The 12,440-nt window shown below is 44.4% G+C and overlaps 2 protein-coding genes across 6 annotated transcripts in view; one reads left to right on the plus strand and one right to left on the minus strand.

The window, feature by feature from the left end:
* LOC123960187 (bile salt-activated lipase-like) overlaps positions 1 to 12,440 on the minus strand; it is a 22,554-nt gene that overhangs the window by 8,198 nt on the left and 1,916 nt on the right. The window contains exons 2-6 of one of the 3 annotated variants that reach the window (XM_046034803.1): positions 5,286 to 5,377; positions 4,356 to 4,503; positions 2,410 to 2,529; positions 2,016 to 2,213; positions 666 to 796 (exon numbers count right to left, since the gene is read on the minus strand). In XM_046034803.1, the coding sequence (XP_045890759.1) occupies positions 666 to 796; positions 2,016 to 2,213; positions 2,410 to 2,529; positions 4,356 to 4,476 (570 nt within the window). In that variant the 5' untranslated portion in view covers positions 4,477 to 4,503; positions 5,286 to 5,377. Of the gene's footprint in view, positions 1 to 665; positions 797 to 2,015; positions 2,214 to 2,409; positions 2,530 to 4,050; positions 4,069 to 4,355; positions 4,504 to 5,285; positions 5,378 to 12,440 lie in introns of those variants that run through there. The other 2 variants (XM_046034805.1, XM_046034804.1) reach the window with 2 other exon arrangements.
* Positions 9,168 to 12,440, plus strand: part of tsc1a (TSC complex subunit 1a) — a 21,000-nt gene continuing 17,727 nt past the window's right edge. For 2 of the 3 annotated variants that reach the window (XM_046034767.1, XM_046034768.1), the window contains exons 1-3: positions 9,476 to 9,508; positions 10,852 to 10,969; positions 11,118 to 11,221. In XM_046034767.1, coding sequence (XP_045890723.1) covers positions 9,491 to 9,508; positions 10,852 to 10,969; positions 11,118 to 11,221 — 240 coding nt within the window. In that variant the 5' untranslated portion in view covers positions 9,476 to 9,490. Of the gene's footprint in view, positions 9,304 to 9,475; positions 9,509 to 10,851; positions 10,970 to 11,117; positions 11,222 to 12,440 lie in introns of those variants that run through there. The other variant, XM_046034769.1, reaches the window with a different exon arrangement.

Below are 12,440 nucleotides of genomic sequence, written 5' to 3' on the forward strand. Positions count from 1 at the left end.
ACTCAAGTGGACACAAACACTCAGCTGGAGACAAACACTCAGCTGGAGACAAACACTCAGCTGGAGACAAACACTCAAGTGGACACAAACACTCAGCTGGACACAAACACTCAGCTGGAGACAAACACTCAGCTGGAGACAAACACTCAAGTGGAGACAAACACTCAGCTGGAGACAAACACTCAGCTGGACACAAACACTCAGCTGGAGACAAACACTCAGCTGGAGACAAACACTCAGCTGGACACAAACACTCAGCTGGACACAAACACTCAGCTGGAGACAAACACTCAGCTGGAGACAAAAACTCAGCTGGAGACAAACACTCAAGTGGACACAAACACTCAGCTGGACACAAACACTCAGCTGGAGACAAACACTCAGCTGGAGACAAACACTCAGCTGGAGACAAACACTCAGCTGGAGACAAACACTCAGCTGGACACAAACACTCAGCTGGACACAAACACTCAGCTGGAGACAAACACTCAGCTGGAGACAAACACTCAGCTGGACACAAACACTCAGCTGGAGACAAACACTCAGGTGGACACAAACACTCAGCTGGAGACAAACACTCAGCTGGAGACAAACACTCAGCTGGAGACAGGATCTGAACTCTTCCAGCTCGGTCCGGTTTATATTTCTATATTTTTAATTTCTACCTGGTAGCTGACGCTGGCGGCTCCGGCTGATTGGCCGAAGATGGTAATGTTGTCGGGGTTTCCTCCAAACGCCTGGATGTTCCTGCGGACCCAGGAGATGGCGGCATGCTGATCCCACAGGCCGTAGTTACCTGCGAGGTAAAAGACTCAACTGTTTACTGTTTCCTGTCTGCAAATGATTTTGCATATGTGAGCCAGGGGATTTAAAAAAATGTTTTAAACTTGTTAGGAGCTCTCATAGCTTTTTAACTAGAGGCAGTGCCACGGACATCTTCGTACCTTTAAGACCTGGTTCTGGGCTGAACACCTTGTTTTTGTGGACGGCAGCATGAGCCAATCAGATTTCTGTTTTAATCGTGCATGTGGTGAATGGTTGTTTAAAACCATTTAGAGGGAGTTTATTTGGACTATTCTTAAGTAATATAATAAAACGTGGATCCTTTTGAGGGGCCCCCGGGTGTCTACACATGTATTTGTGTACAGGTATGTATCTGTTTATATTTCTGTACATTTGTATCAGGGTGTTTTAGGCCATTCTATACTGTAATGGTTGATTGTACTCGGTACCTTAAACCACCTGTAGCTTAGATGACATTTTCATACACATTTATTTGTGTTACTGTCTAATAATAAATCAAATAATAATCAAATAATGTCTTTGTTTATTAGATTGTATGTCGACTTGTGTGTATTTGTGTATATTTGTGTAACTGGTGTCCGTTCTGTGTTTGAAACTTGTACTTTCTGTTCTTCTATGCCGCTTCTTGGCCAGGTCTCTCTTGCAAAATAGATTTTAATCTCAATGAGAGCCACCTGGTTAAGGCCAGACCCCAGAGTCCAAAATGACGATTTTGCAAAAAAGCCTATTTGACTGTGGCGTCTCGACTTAAACACGTTTTCTCGGCTGATTGTCGTTTTTCCCATCCTTTCCCCCGTCACCCTGAACGTCTCCTGACGTTGACTGACAGCAAATTTCCGTTTTCTTTCAGCTCGTAAAGTTTTTTAGTGATGTGAGTAAAACTGGCACGAAAGCGAGTGAAAAGATCCCGGGAAGTGGAAAAGCACTGCGAGTGTGTTCGCTGCCTCACAGCGAGATAAACAACAAACCTTCCACACTGAGGTTACGTAATGAGTGAAGGTCCCTGAACCCCAGCTGAGCTAATAGCCACGGTTTATCTGCTGACGATAAGACAGCACACAGCTCTGACCACATGCATGCTGGGAAATCACCAGCAGGCCCCAGACCCTGACCTTTTAGATTTGAACTGCAGGAGCAAAGTGTGGGAACCGTCTCTAAACAATCTGTCATCAGCAGTGAGAAAAAGAGCCGTGTTGGTGTTTTGGTCAGACCTGGCAGCCGGGCGTCTCCGGTGCTGAGGAAACCCATCGTACCCACTCTGTAGTTCACCGTGACGATGATGACGTCGCCCCTGTCGGCCATCTCCCTCCCGTCGTACAGAGAGTCTCCGAGGATCTCCACCTCGTTGGACGCCCCCAGCAGGAAGGCTCCGCCGAACAGATACACCATCACCGGGAGGTTGGTGGACACTGAGGAGAGAGAGAGGGGTGAACGAGATACCTGTACGTCCTCAGTCCTTTATCAGGAGAGTCTCTCAAAGTCTCAAACTCAAACTGACGTAAAACTGGATTCAGCTGAGCAGGCGGGACTTTTTCTGTCAATGGAGCGTCCTGAAAGTGATGGAAACACCACCTGTGTGTGTGTTTGTGTGTTTGTGTTGCCTACATTTCATCCCCTGTGGAACGAAGATGTTCAGGTAGAGACAGTCCTCGCTGCCCTGGGTTTTCGTCTGCAGCAGCGTCACCTGCAGGCAGCGGTCTCTGTATTTCGTCGCCTTCAGGGTTCCTGGAAACATTTGAATTAGTCTGAGCTCAGCTCGTTGACGCGTCATGCTGTAAATAAAGACTTTTGGTTTATAACTGGAGTGTTCAATTAAAATTCAAAGAGATCCAATTTTAGAAAATCTTCTGAAGCAAAGATCTGGGATCATATGAGATTTTCTGGTTTTATACATGCTTATCAGAATGCACAGATTTGATTGGTTGATCGGCATCACATGAGACGACTGGAACACACACATTCCAGGGAAAACGCTCCCTTGGAAGGCAAAAAAGACGTTATTTTCCGCTGCCCGCCAACCAGGAAGCAAGTGACACTTTGAGTTGCCAAAATGTTGGATGGTTGTTGTGCTTTCGGATGCACTAATTGACGAGGAGACAAGCGTGAGCTGTGTTAGGTGAGGGATTCCCCACAAGTAAACACCGGGCTACCACAGTCGAGCGGCGGCAGGCACATGTGGCAGCGGGTCATGTGTATGGATTGCAAGTGCCCATATCTTTCTTTTTCTTGAGTTGAGAGGTGATCTAAATAAAATTGAACAGCTTTTGCGGCGTGTCTGTGAGGGAGTCCGGTGTGAGCCGCTGTCTAGGTCAGTTGTTTTACCCTCCAGGTCAGGAAGAAGTAACAAAAGGAGTTGTTGCAGGAAGATGTCGGAGAGAACGAGAGTCAGAGTTTGAGAGAGGAATTTGTTGCGTTGGAGTAACGTGAGGAAATAAAGTCTTGCTAGCAGCTCCGGCGAGACCAGTCCTTGAGCGAGACTTCCGTTTCCTGTTAAACACAAAGGGGGTCACCTGGAATCCCTTGTAGGGATCCTTTCCATGATGCTGTCTGACCCTGTCGCTGGCAACAAGAAGCTCTCTCTGTGGACGCCATTTTAACAGCATCTACTGCAGGATTCAAACCTTTCTGTACCTGCGAGTCATGTCAACATCAACATGTGTGGAAACCAAGCAGGAAGCTTCTAGTCAGCAAACTGATGCGAACGCGGAAGTCCCTGAAACCTGCATTCTCTCTAACGGCCAGCAGGGGGCGAGTTCCATTAGAAATAATGGTAAAATGTTTCTACTTGTCAGCTGATCAGGACATGGCTGTTCACTTTCTCTGTTGCGCACATTTAGTTTTAAGCCCGTTGTTCTCTAGACAAAATGATCAGCCCTGTTAAAATGACAGTTAACGTGAATTACAGATGCACCTAGCTAAGCTAGCTAGCTAGCTCTTTTGATAAAACTTGAGAGCCCTGAAATACGGTCACATCCGGCGTGGCTGGTTGCAAAAATCAACATGCCGGCGCCCTATTGGCCAAACTCGAGGCTTCAAAACGGCAGCCCACAAATCAACGGGTGACGTCACCATGACTACATCCATTTCTTATATACAGTCTATGGTGGAAACAGGATCCAGGTTAAAATACACGAAGAATCCTTTAAAGCAATGTCCGAGTCCGAGACAGGACCGAGAGCATCAAAAAGTGGTCTTAAGACCCGTCTCGAGTACTACAACACTACTACTTCTAATACTACTACTAACTTTACATGTTCTTCTTCCTTCTCTGTACTCATTCACTGCAGTGCTGAAACACGCTCTGTAGAGCAGTTTGTCTGTTTGGGCTACTGTAGAAACATGGCGGCGCAACATGGCGATGTCCCGCCGTGTATGTAGATATAAATGTCTCATTCTACGGTAATAAAAACATAACGGTTCATTATGTGAGGTCTTTACACACCACTGAAAACACAGTTATGGATCTTCTATTTCTGTCCATAGATCCTCCTGAATATATTACACACTGGACCTTTAAGCTGAGCTTTAACTTAGTGGTCTCTGGGACTTACCGCTCCATCCAGGATGAGGTTTTGGTTTCTCCCACTTTCCAGGGACGTCAGCGAAGGGGATTCCTTTGAAGACATCGACGCTCCTGAACAGACCCATACCGTGACTCTTACCCTCCACCATCCCCCCCTCTGTCTTCACCACACCCAGCTACACAAACACACACAGACACACACACACACAGGTTTGTACATCTCTGCCAAAGACCCGGGTCTCACCTTAATCCTGGAACCAAATTCTGACCTTCTCCTTCTTCACTGTGACGGTCTAAACACCAAACCGGTTCTCACAGAGATAGAGGAAGTGTTAAAGTGTAACTGTGGCCATGCTTGAACGTTCTGAATACTCCGTCAGTAACTTGAATTATTATTGAATGGACAGCCTGTCATCACAACATTGTTTGCCTGCTGTGTTTTTAACTCCTGTTTGTCACATCAGCAGCCCCTGACACACACGACCATACTCACTGTACTTTTTACTTTCGATAGGCTACTAAAGTATTTTTAAAAGCAGGTACTTTTGCACGATACACGTGATGATTTTAGAAAGTACTCTATGAATAAACATTATTACTATTATTACTCTGGGGCACCACATGTGGATTCACCCACCGCTGAAGGAAGTGCATTATTTCCTGCTGTTTGTCTGATAGAAACTACAGCTGGCAGCTGTTCGAGGAAATAAATGAGCCTTTTAAACCTGAAACTATATATCTAAGAGGAGGTTTTAAAGGTTTACGTCTTCAGCAGGAAGCAATGAGCTCGCACCTGAGAGCCACAGACAGGAAGTCAGACAGGTTGCTGGTTTGAGTCCAAACATGAGGAAGAATCTTTGATAACATAATAAAGCTGTTATAAAGTCTGACTCACCTTTGCAGCTGAGGCCGAGTTCAGCAAGAAGCCGAACATAAACACCAACAGCATCATCCTCACCTGTGTGTCTGCAGTCACTCTGCCTCACAGACCGACCTCCTGCTGCTACTTATACTGCGTTCACTGTCGGAAACCTCTTATCTCCTGCAGCGCTGCTGAGAGCAAACTCAGCTTTAAGGAACATTTGACAGTATCTCACAAAAGTGAGTGTACAACTCACATTTTCGTAAATATCTGACTATCTTTTCATGTGACGACACTGAAGAGTTGACACTTTGCTCCAGTGTAAAGTAGTGAGTGTGCAGCTTGTATAACAGTGTAAATCTGCTGTCCCCTCAAAATAACACATCACACAGCCACACACACAGGTGATGGACTGGCCAAGCATGTCTCCAGACCTAAACCCTATTCAGCATCTGTGGGGCGTCCTGAAACGGAAGGTGGAGGAGCTCAAGGTCTCTAACATCCACCAGCTCCGTGATGTCGTCATGGAGGAGTGGAAGAGGACTCCAGTGACGACCTGTGAAGCTCTGCTGAACTCCAGAGTTCACCAGAGGGCCCAAGAAATAATGGTGGCCCCACAAAATATTGACACTTTGCACCCAGTTTGGACATTTTCACTTAGGGGTGTCCTCACTTTTGTTGCCAGCGGTTTAAACATTAACGGCTGTGTGATGTGTTATTTTGAGGGGACAGCAGATTTACACTGTTATACAAGCTGTAGACTCACTACTTTACACTGGAGCAAAGTGTCAACTCTTCAATGTTGAAACATGAAAAGATTTAATCAAATATTTACTACAGTGTGAGATACTGTACCATCCTGTCCTGTCCAGCTTAGCTTAGCTTTCACACAGTGTCCACATTTTACAGCCAATAACAGATAGAGATCCATTCCAAAGAAAGAATTTAGTAAGATGACAGCAGGTGTGCTGTTTTAAAGTAGGCCTATATCTGAATGTGAGAACGTAAAACTATTCATGATGAAAAATAACAGGAAAATGTTTTTGATATAGCCTAAATATTTTCTCAGTAGGATAATAATCTAGGATAAGACAGGACTCGAATGTAAACGTCCTCACTGACGCAGAACGATCTGTGATTATGTCAAACGTTTTGGGGAAGAAGAAGAGCTGAGGACGAGTGAGAGGCTGAACGTTAGTAAGTTTAGTTTAGATCTTAGATGTGAAGCGAAGCTGAGACACAGTTTGTGTTTGTTGAGTTTTTATCAGCAGAGACTGAGAACACACACAGCTGCTGCTCACCCACACTGTACATGGACTGTAGACATGTGTAATACAGTCGCAGGATGACATGACGAAAACTTTGGAATTACATGGATTTCTACATAAATTGTTCATAAAATGTGATCTGATCTTCATCTAAGTCACAACATCAGACAAACAAAGCTCTGCTTAAACGAATACTACAAACAGTTATATGTTTTCATATTTTTATTGAACACACCGTGTAAACATTCACAGTAGAGGGTGGAAAAAGTACGTGTACCTTTGGATTTAATAACTGGCTGCCCAGTAGCAATAACCTGAACCAAACATTATCTGTAGTTGCAGATCAGACCTGAACAACGGTCAGGAGGAATTTTGGGCCTTTCCTCTTTACAAATATGTGTCAGTTCAGTGATATTCTTGGAGTATCTGGGGTGAATCGCTCTCTTGAGGTCATGCTACAGCAACTCAGTTGGGTAGAAGTCAGGACTCCAGAAGGTATATTTTCTTCTTCTGAAGTCATTCTGTTGATTTACTTCTGTGCTTTGGGTCGTTGTCCTGTTGCATCACCCATCTTCTGTTGAGCTTCCACTGGCGGACAGATGGCCTTACATTCTCCTGCAAAATCTCATGATAAACTTTGGAATCCATGTTTCCATTGATGATTGCAACACTTCCAGGCACTGAGGCAGAGAAGCAGCCCCAAACCATGATGCCCCCTCCACCATACCTCACAGTTGGGATGAGATTTAGATGTTGGTTTGCTGTGCCTATTTTCCCTCCACACAAAAGGTTGCGTGTTCCTTTCAAACAACTCAACTTTGGTTTCATCTGTCCACAGAATATTTTGCTAGTAGCACTGCGGAACATCCAGGCACTCTTTTGCAAATTTCAGATGCAGCCATGTTTTTTTGGACAGCAGCAGAAAGCAGCTGTCTGTCTTTGCAGCGTATGAGTTTATAGAACATATCTAGCTGCTGAGTCATTTTTTACTTATTACTCATTTAAAAAGTAACAACATTACTTTAATTAACACTAGGTATTAAAAATAAATAGTCACATTACTCGTTACGTTACAATTACTTTCCACCACCGCACCCCGTCCTAAAAAGTGACGGGAAACATGTTCAGCAGCGCATTTTAGAAATGAATCCACTTTACTGGAACAATAATTAACCTGAGGAGTCAACAAGCAGCCGAACTGAAAACACTGCAGCATCTCAGACCAGAGGATTCTGGATCATGTAGGATATTTAACAATAATAAAAAAACAAAGTTGCCCCCTGGCTGCGCATCCAGGAGTGTTTGTATACAAGAAACCCGTCCATACAATTTGTCTTACCGTGGACTGAACATCAAGGCTTTTGGAGATTGTAACCCAGCTTCATGCAAGTCAACAGTTCTTAATCTGAGGTCTTCTGTGAGCTCTTTTGTTGGAGGCATGGTTCACATCAGGCAATGCTTCATGAGAATAGCAAAGTTAAAATCAGTGTGTTTTAATAGGGCAGGGCAGCTCTAACCAACACCTTCAATCTCGTCTCATTGACTGGACTCCAGACTCCACTTGGCTTTTGGAGAAGTCATTAGCCTAAGGGTTCACATGCTTTTTCCACCTTGCACTGTGAATGTCAATAAAAACATGCAATTATTTGTGTGGTACTAGTTTAAGCAGACTGTGTTTTTCTGTTGTTGGGACTTAGATGATGATCAGATCACACTTTATGACCAATTTATGCAGAAATCCAGGTCATTCCAAAGGGTTCACGTATTTTCCCTGCAGCTGTATATAATCATATATTTTAGTAAGTAATTTAATGTAATTTAGTAATCTAAGAAAATATGGCAAAGACCCTCAAACACATTACAAATCTTACATCAGGGCTCAGATGACAAATCTTTTTGGGTTAGCTAAAGATAATAAATCAACCGTACCGTTAGATGTTTGTCGTTTTCACAGGGAGAGGACGGAAAGGACAAGAAGAAACTGTGTTTGAATTTGTTGAAGTTGTTTTGGTGTTATTGTAGAAGCAGGTGTCATGTGTAATATGGTATTAGGTTACTTTATATTTAAATGAGTAAATGTAATGTAAATGCAGTGAGTCTTATCCTCTGCTCCATCGTTATAACGTTAGTTTGCTGTCCATGTAGAGTGAAGTAGATTCATTAGGAAAGTTAATTAACTTGACGCCGGTTGTCGCGAATTCGCATCATACCTCTTCCTTGCAGACTGCAAGCCAAGATAGCGCATGGATTCCCCCGATGCCTTTTGGTGCATATTCGATACGTACCAGGAACCTTTTACAGGCCCTGGTTTCTCGTTAATGCCTATTGTCACTAATTTTCATCGTACCTACACATACCTGAATTTATATCTTTTCTATGTTCTATAGACAAATTAACAATCTTCACTTAATTTAACATCAGCTTGAAAGCAAATGAAAACACAAATTATTTTTTTTATTTTTTCATTGTAAAACAAATCAGGCATTAAGGGGTTAATAACGGTACAATATTTTAGAGGATTCAGGTAATGTAAGGGTGCAGTGACAAAAATAACTCTCGGACAAAAATAACTTTGTGATAAAAAGCTTCTAACTCAGAGTTTGCTGATTATACAACACATAAAAAAGCACATGAACACAACTCGGGACAGGGGACTATCCGAGGAGCGCCTGAATGCAGCATTAAACAAGTTTTCTCGGCCGGTTGTCGTTTTTCCCATCCTTTCCCCTCCGCCCTGAACGCCTCCTGACGTTGACGGACAGCTGCAGGGTGTCGGGTTGCCGCGGTGGGCGGGGCTTCGTGTTGCTCAACATGGCTGCGCCCTGCACGGATCAACAGGTCTGAAGGTAGCAGAGTTTCTTTCTGGACTCAAAGTTACTTTTAAATGTTTGTTGTTTAGTTTTAAAAACCGCCTCTGCTCGTTTTCCGAGCACCGGAAGTTACCGAGCAGCTGCAGGCGGGAAAATAAGGCTGTCAGCTTTAATAAGACTCAAATAACAGGCAGCTCAGCTGTTAGCATGTTAGCATGTTAGCATGTTAGCATGTCAGCTGGTAAAGTAGCCGTTAGCTTTGATCTCACTTTGTAACTACGTGTTTGTCTGTAATTGTGACGTCACCTTACTGTTACATAACCGCGGTGACGTCAGAGGGAGAAATGACGTAACAGGCGGTCAGTGCACGCAAAGGCTCAGAGAATACTGCAACGGTCAGCAGTACTACTGAAGTACAAGTACATAACTGTACAAATACAAGTACAGCATCAGTATTTGTGTTCAGTTAAAGTACAGACGTGTTAAATGTTAAGTGTACTTTAAAGTATCAGAGTAGTAACCTGTAGTATTATTAAACAGCACCTGTCTCAGGGCTGTCACCCTGATAATGTTCATATTTCTGTCTCTGGTTAAAAGTTCTGCAGTATTATCATGTTGCGACCTGCGGTGGTGGAAAGTAACTCTTGTACATTACTTGTGTATTTGTATTTACTGCGCCACATCTCAGAGGGAAATATTCCTACTTTTTACTGTCTGGTTGGTGTTTCTGCTTATTATGAAGTCATTTCTTGGAGAAACTTCAGATGTTTTATTTCACTGAAATCTGAACAACCTGAGCTGAAAGGTGATAAAGTCAGTCAACACAATTATAAAGTGCGAGACGAGACACTCGGCTCACGAGACGAGACACTCAAGACGAGATTCAGTCTTCCCTCCTCTTTGTGTCTCTGTTTGGGGAAGTGACCTCTTTAAATGTGACTGTGGCTCCTTTTCACCTCGATGAGAAAGGAATTTTAATTCAGTGAGAAAATATTCTCAAAAGTGAGAATATTACCAGCTGTGAAAGTATCAGGCATGTTTGTCTTATTATTATTATAATAAGTAAAATATAATTAATATGACTATTATATGTGGCTATTTTGCTACAATTACGCTTCACACAACAGCTGTTTGCGACCTGACCTTTGTTTTCTCCGTGAGAGGGAAGAATTTGGAAAAGTTGCGTGGTGCTGCAGAGAGCCCCCCCCCCCGCTGCAGTACTGCATGGATCATGCGTTATATCCCGCCAGACGGAGCGATCACGAACCGTTTACAGCGCGTTGGCCGTCCTAGCGACACAACGAGAGAGGGAGCGGCGGAGCGACCGGTCATCTCTGGCTGTATAAAGTCTGACGTCTGTGTTACATCAGAAAACTTCTCAGACTGTGAGGTGACGTCTTCAGGTGTCCTGGTTTTGTCCAACAACTGTTCAGAACCCGAACAGGTTCAGTTTACTGGTAGAAAGCAGATTAAAGTAGCAGGAGGGGCACACAGGTAACACCTGGATCAAGGTGAAGGACAGACGTGTCCCTGGTGGAGGACACACCTGAGAAATCTGCTAAATGACTGTGTGTGTGTCTGCAGGTGTTCATCATGTCCAGGGAGCAGGTGAGTATCAGTGAGCTCCTGCTCTCATTGGACAGTTCAGAGCTGCAGGAGGCGGAGCAAGTCAGAGCAGCGGTCAACCAGCAGCTGAGTACAGGTGAGTTTACCTTTCTGTCCTCCTGTCTCCACCTGTCTGGACCTGTCTCATTGCAATGTATTGTGGGTAACTGCGCCCCAAGTGGACTGCAGAGAGGCCGGGTGCCCCCTGTGTGGACTTCACTGTGACCTGTAGTTTCTCCTGTCAGACAGAGGAGGTGCTGTCCTCTCCTCCCTGGTGGAGTACTACCTGGATTCGTCCTCCTCTCAGGCGGTTCTCCTCCTGTCCTCCGTCAGAGAGGCTCATCACAAGGTCAGCTGACTCTCACGCTGTAACTGTCCGTTCATGTATTACACGTTGTACTGAAACACGTTGTACTGAAACACGACGTACTGAAACACGACGTACTGAAACACGACGTGCTGAAACACGACGTGCTGAAACACATTGTACTGAAACACGTACTGAAACACGTTGTACTGAAACACGACGTACTGAAACACGACGTACTGAAACACGACGTACTGAAACACGACGTGCTGAAACACGACGTACTGAAACACATTGTACTGAAACACGTACTGAAACACGTTGTACTGAAACACGACGTACTGAAACACGACGTGCTGAAACACGACGTGCTGAAACACGACGTACTGAAACACGTTGTACTGAAACACGACGTGCTGAAACACATTGTACTGAAACACGTACTGAAACACGTTGTACTGAAACACGACGTACTGAAACACGACGTGCTGAAACACGACGTGCTGAAACACGACGTGCTGAAACACGACGTGCTGAAACACGACGTACTGAAACACGACGTGCTGAAACACGACGTACTGAAACACGTTGTACTGAAACACGACGTACTGAAACACGACGTGCTGAAACACGACGTGCTGAAACACGACGTACTGAAACACGTTGTACTGAAACACGACGTGCTGAAACACATTGTACTGAAACACGTACTGAAACACGTTGTACTGAAACACGACGTACTGAAACACGACGTGCTGAAACACGACGTGCTGAAACACGACGTACTGAAACACGACGTGCTGAAACACGACGTACTGAAACACGACTTGTACTGAAACACGTACTGAAACACGTTGTACTGAAACACGACGTACTGAAACACGACGTGCTGAAACACGACGTGCTGAAACACGACGTACTGAAACACGTTGTACTGAAACACGACGTGCTGAAACACATTGTACTGAAACACGTACTGAAACACGTTGTACTGAAACACGACGTACTGAAACACGACGTGCTGAAACACGACGTGCTGAAACACGACGTACTGAAACACGACGTGCTGAAACACGACGTGCTGAAACACGACGTGCTGAAACACGACGTACTGAAACACGACGTACTGAAACACGACGTGCTGAAACACGTTGTACTGAAACACGTACTGAAACACGACGTGCTGAAACACGTTGTACTGAAACACGTACTGAAACACGACGTGCTGAAACACGTTGTACTGAAACACGTACTGAAACAC

This window comes from Micropterus dolomieu, linkage group LG21, assembly GCF_021292245.1.
Source record: "Micropterus dolomieu isolate WLL.071019.BEF.003 ecotype Adirondacks linkage group LG21, ASM2129224v1, whole genome shotgun sequence".
NCBI classification, from domain to species: domain Eukaryota; kingdom Metazoa; phylum Chordata; class Actinopteri; order Centrarchiformes; family Centrarchidae; genus Micropterus; species Micropterus dolomieu.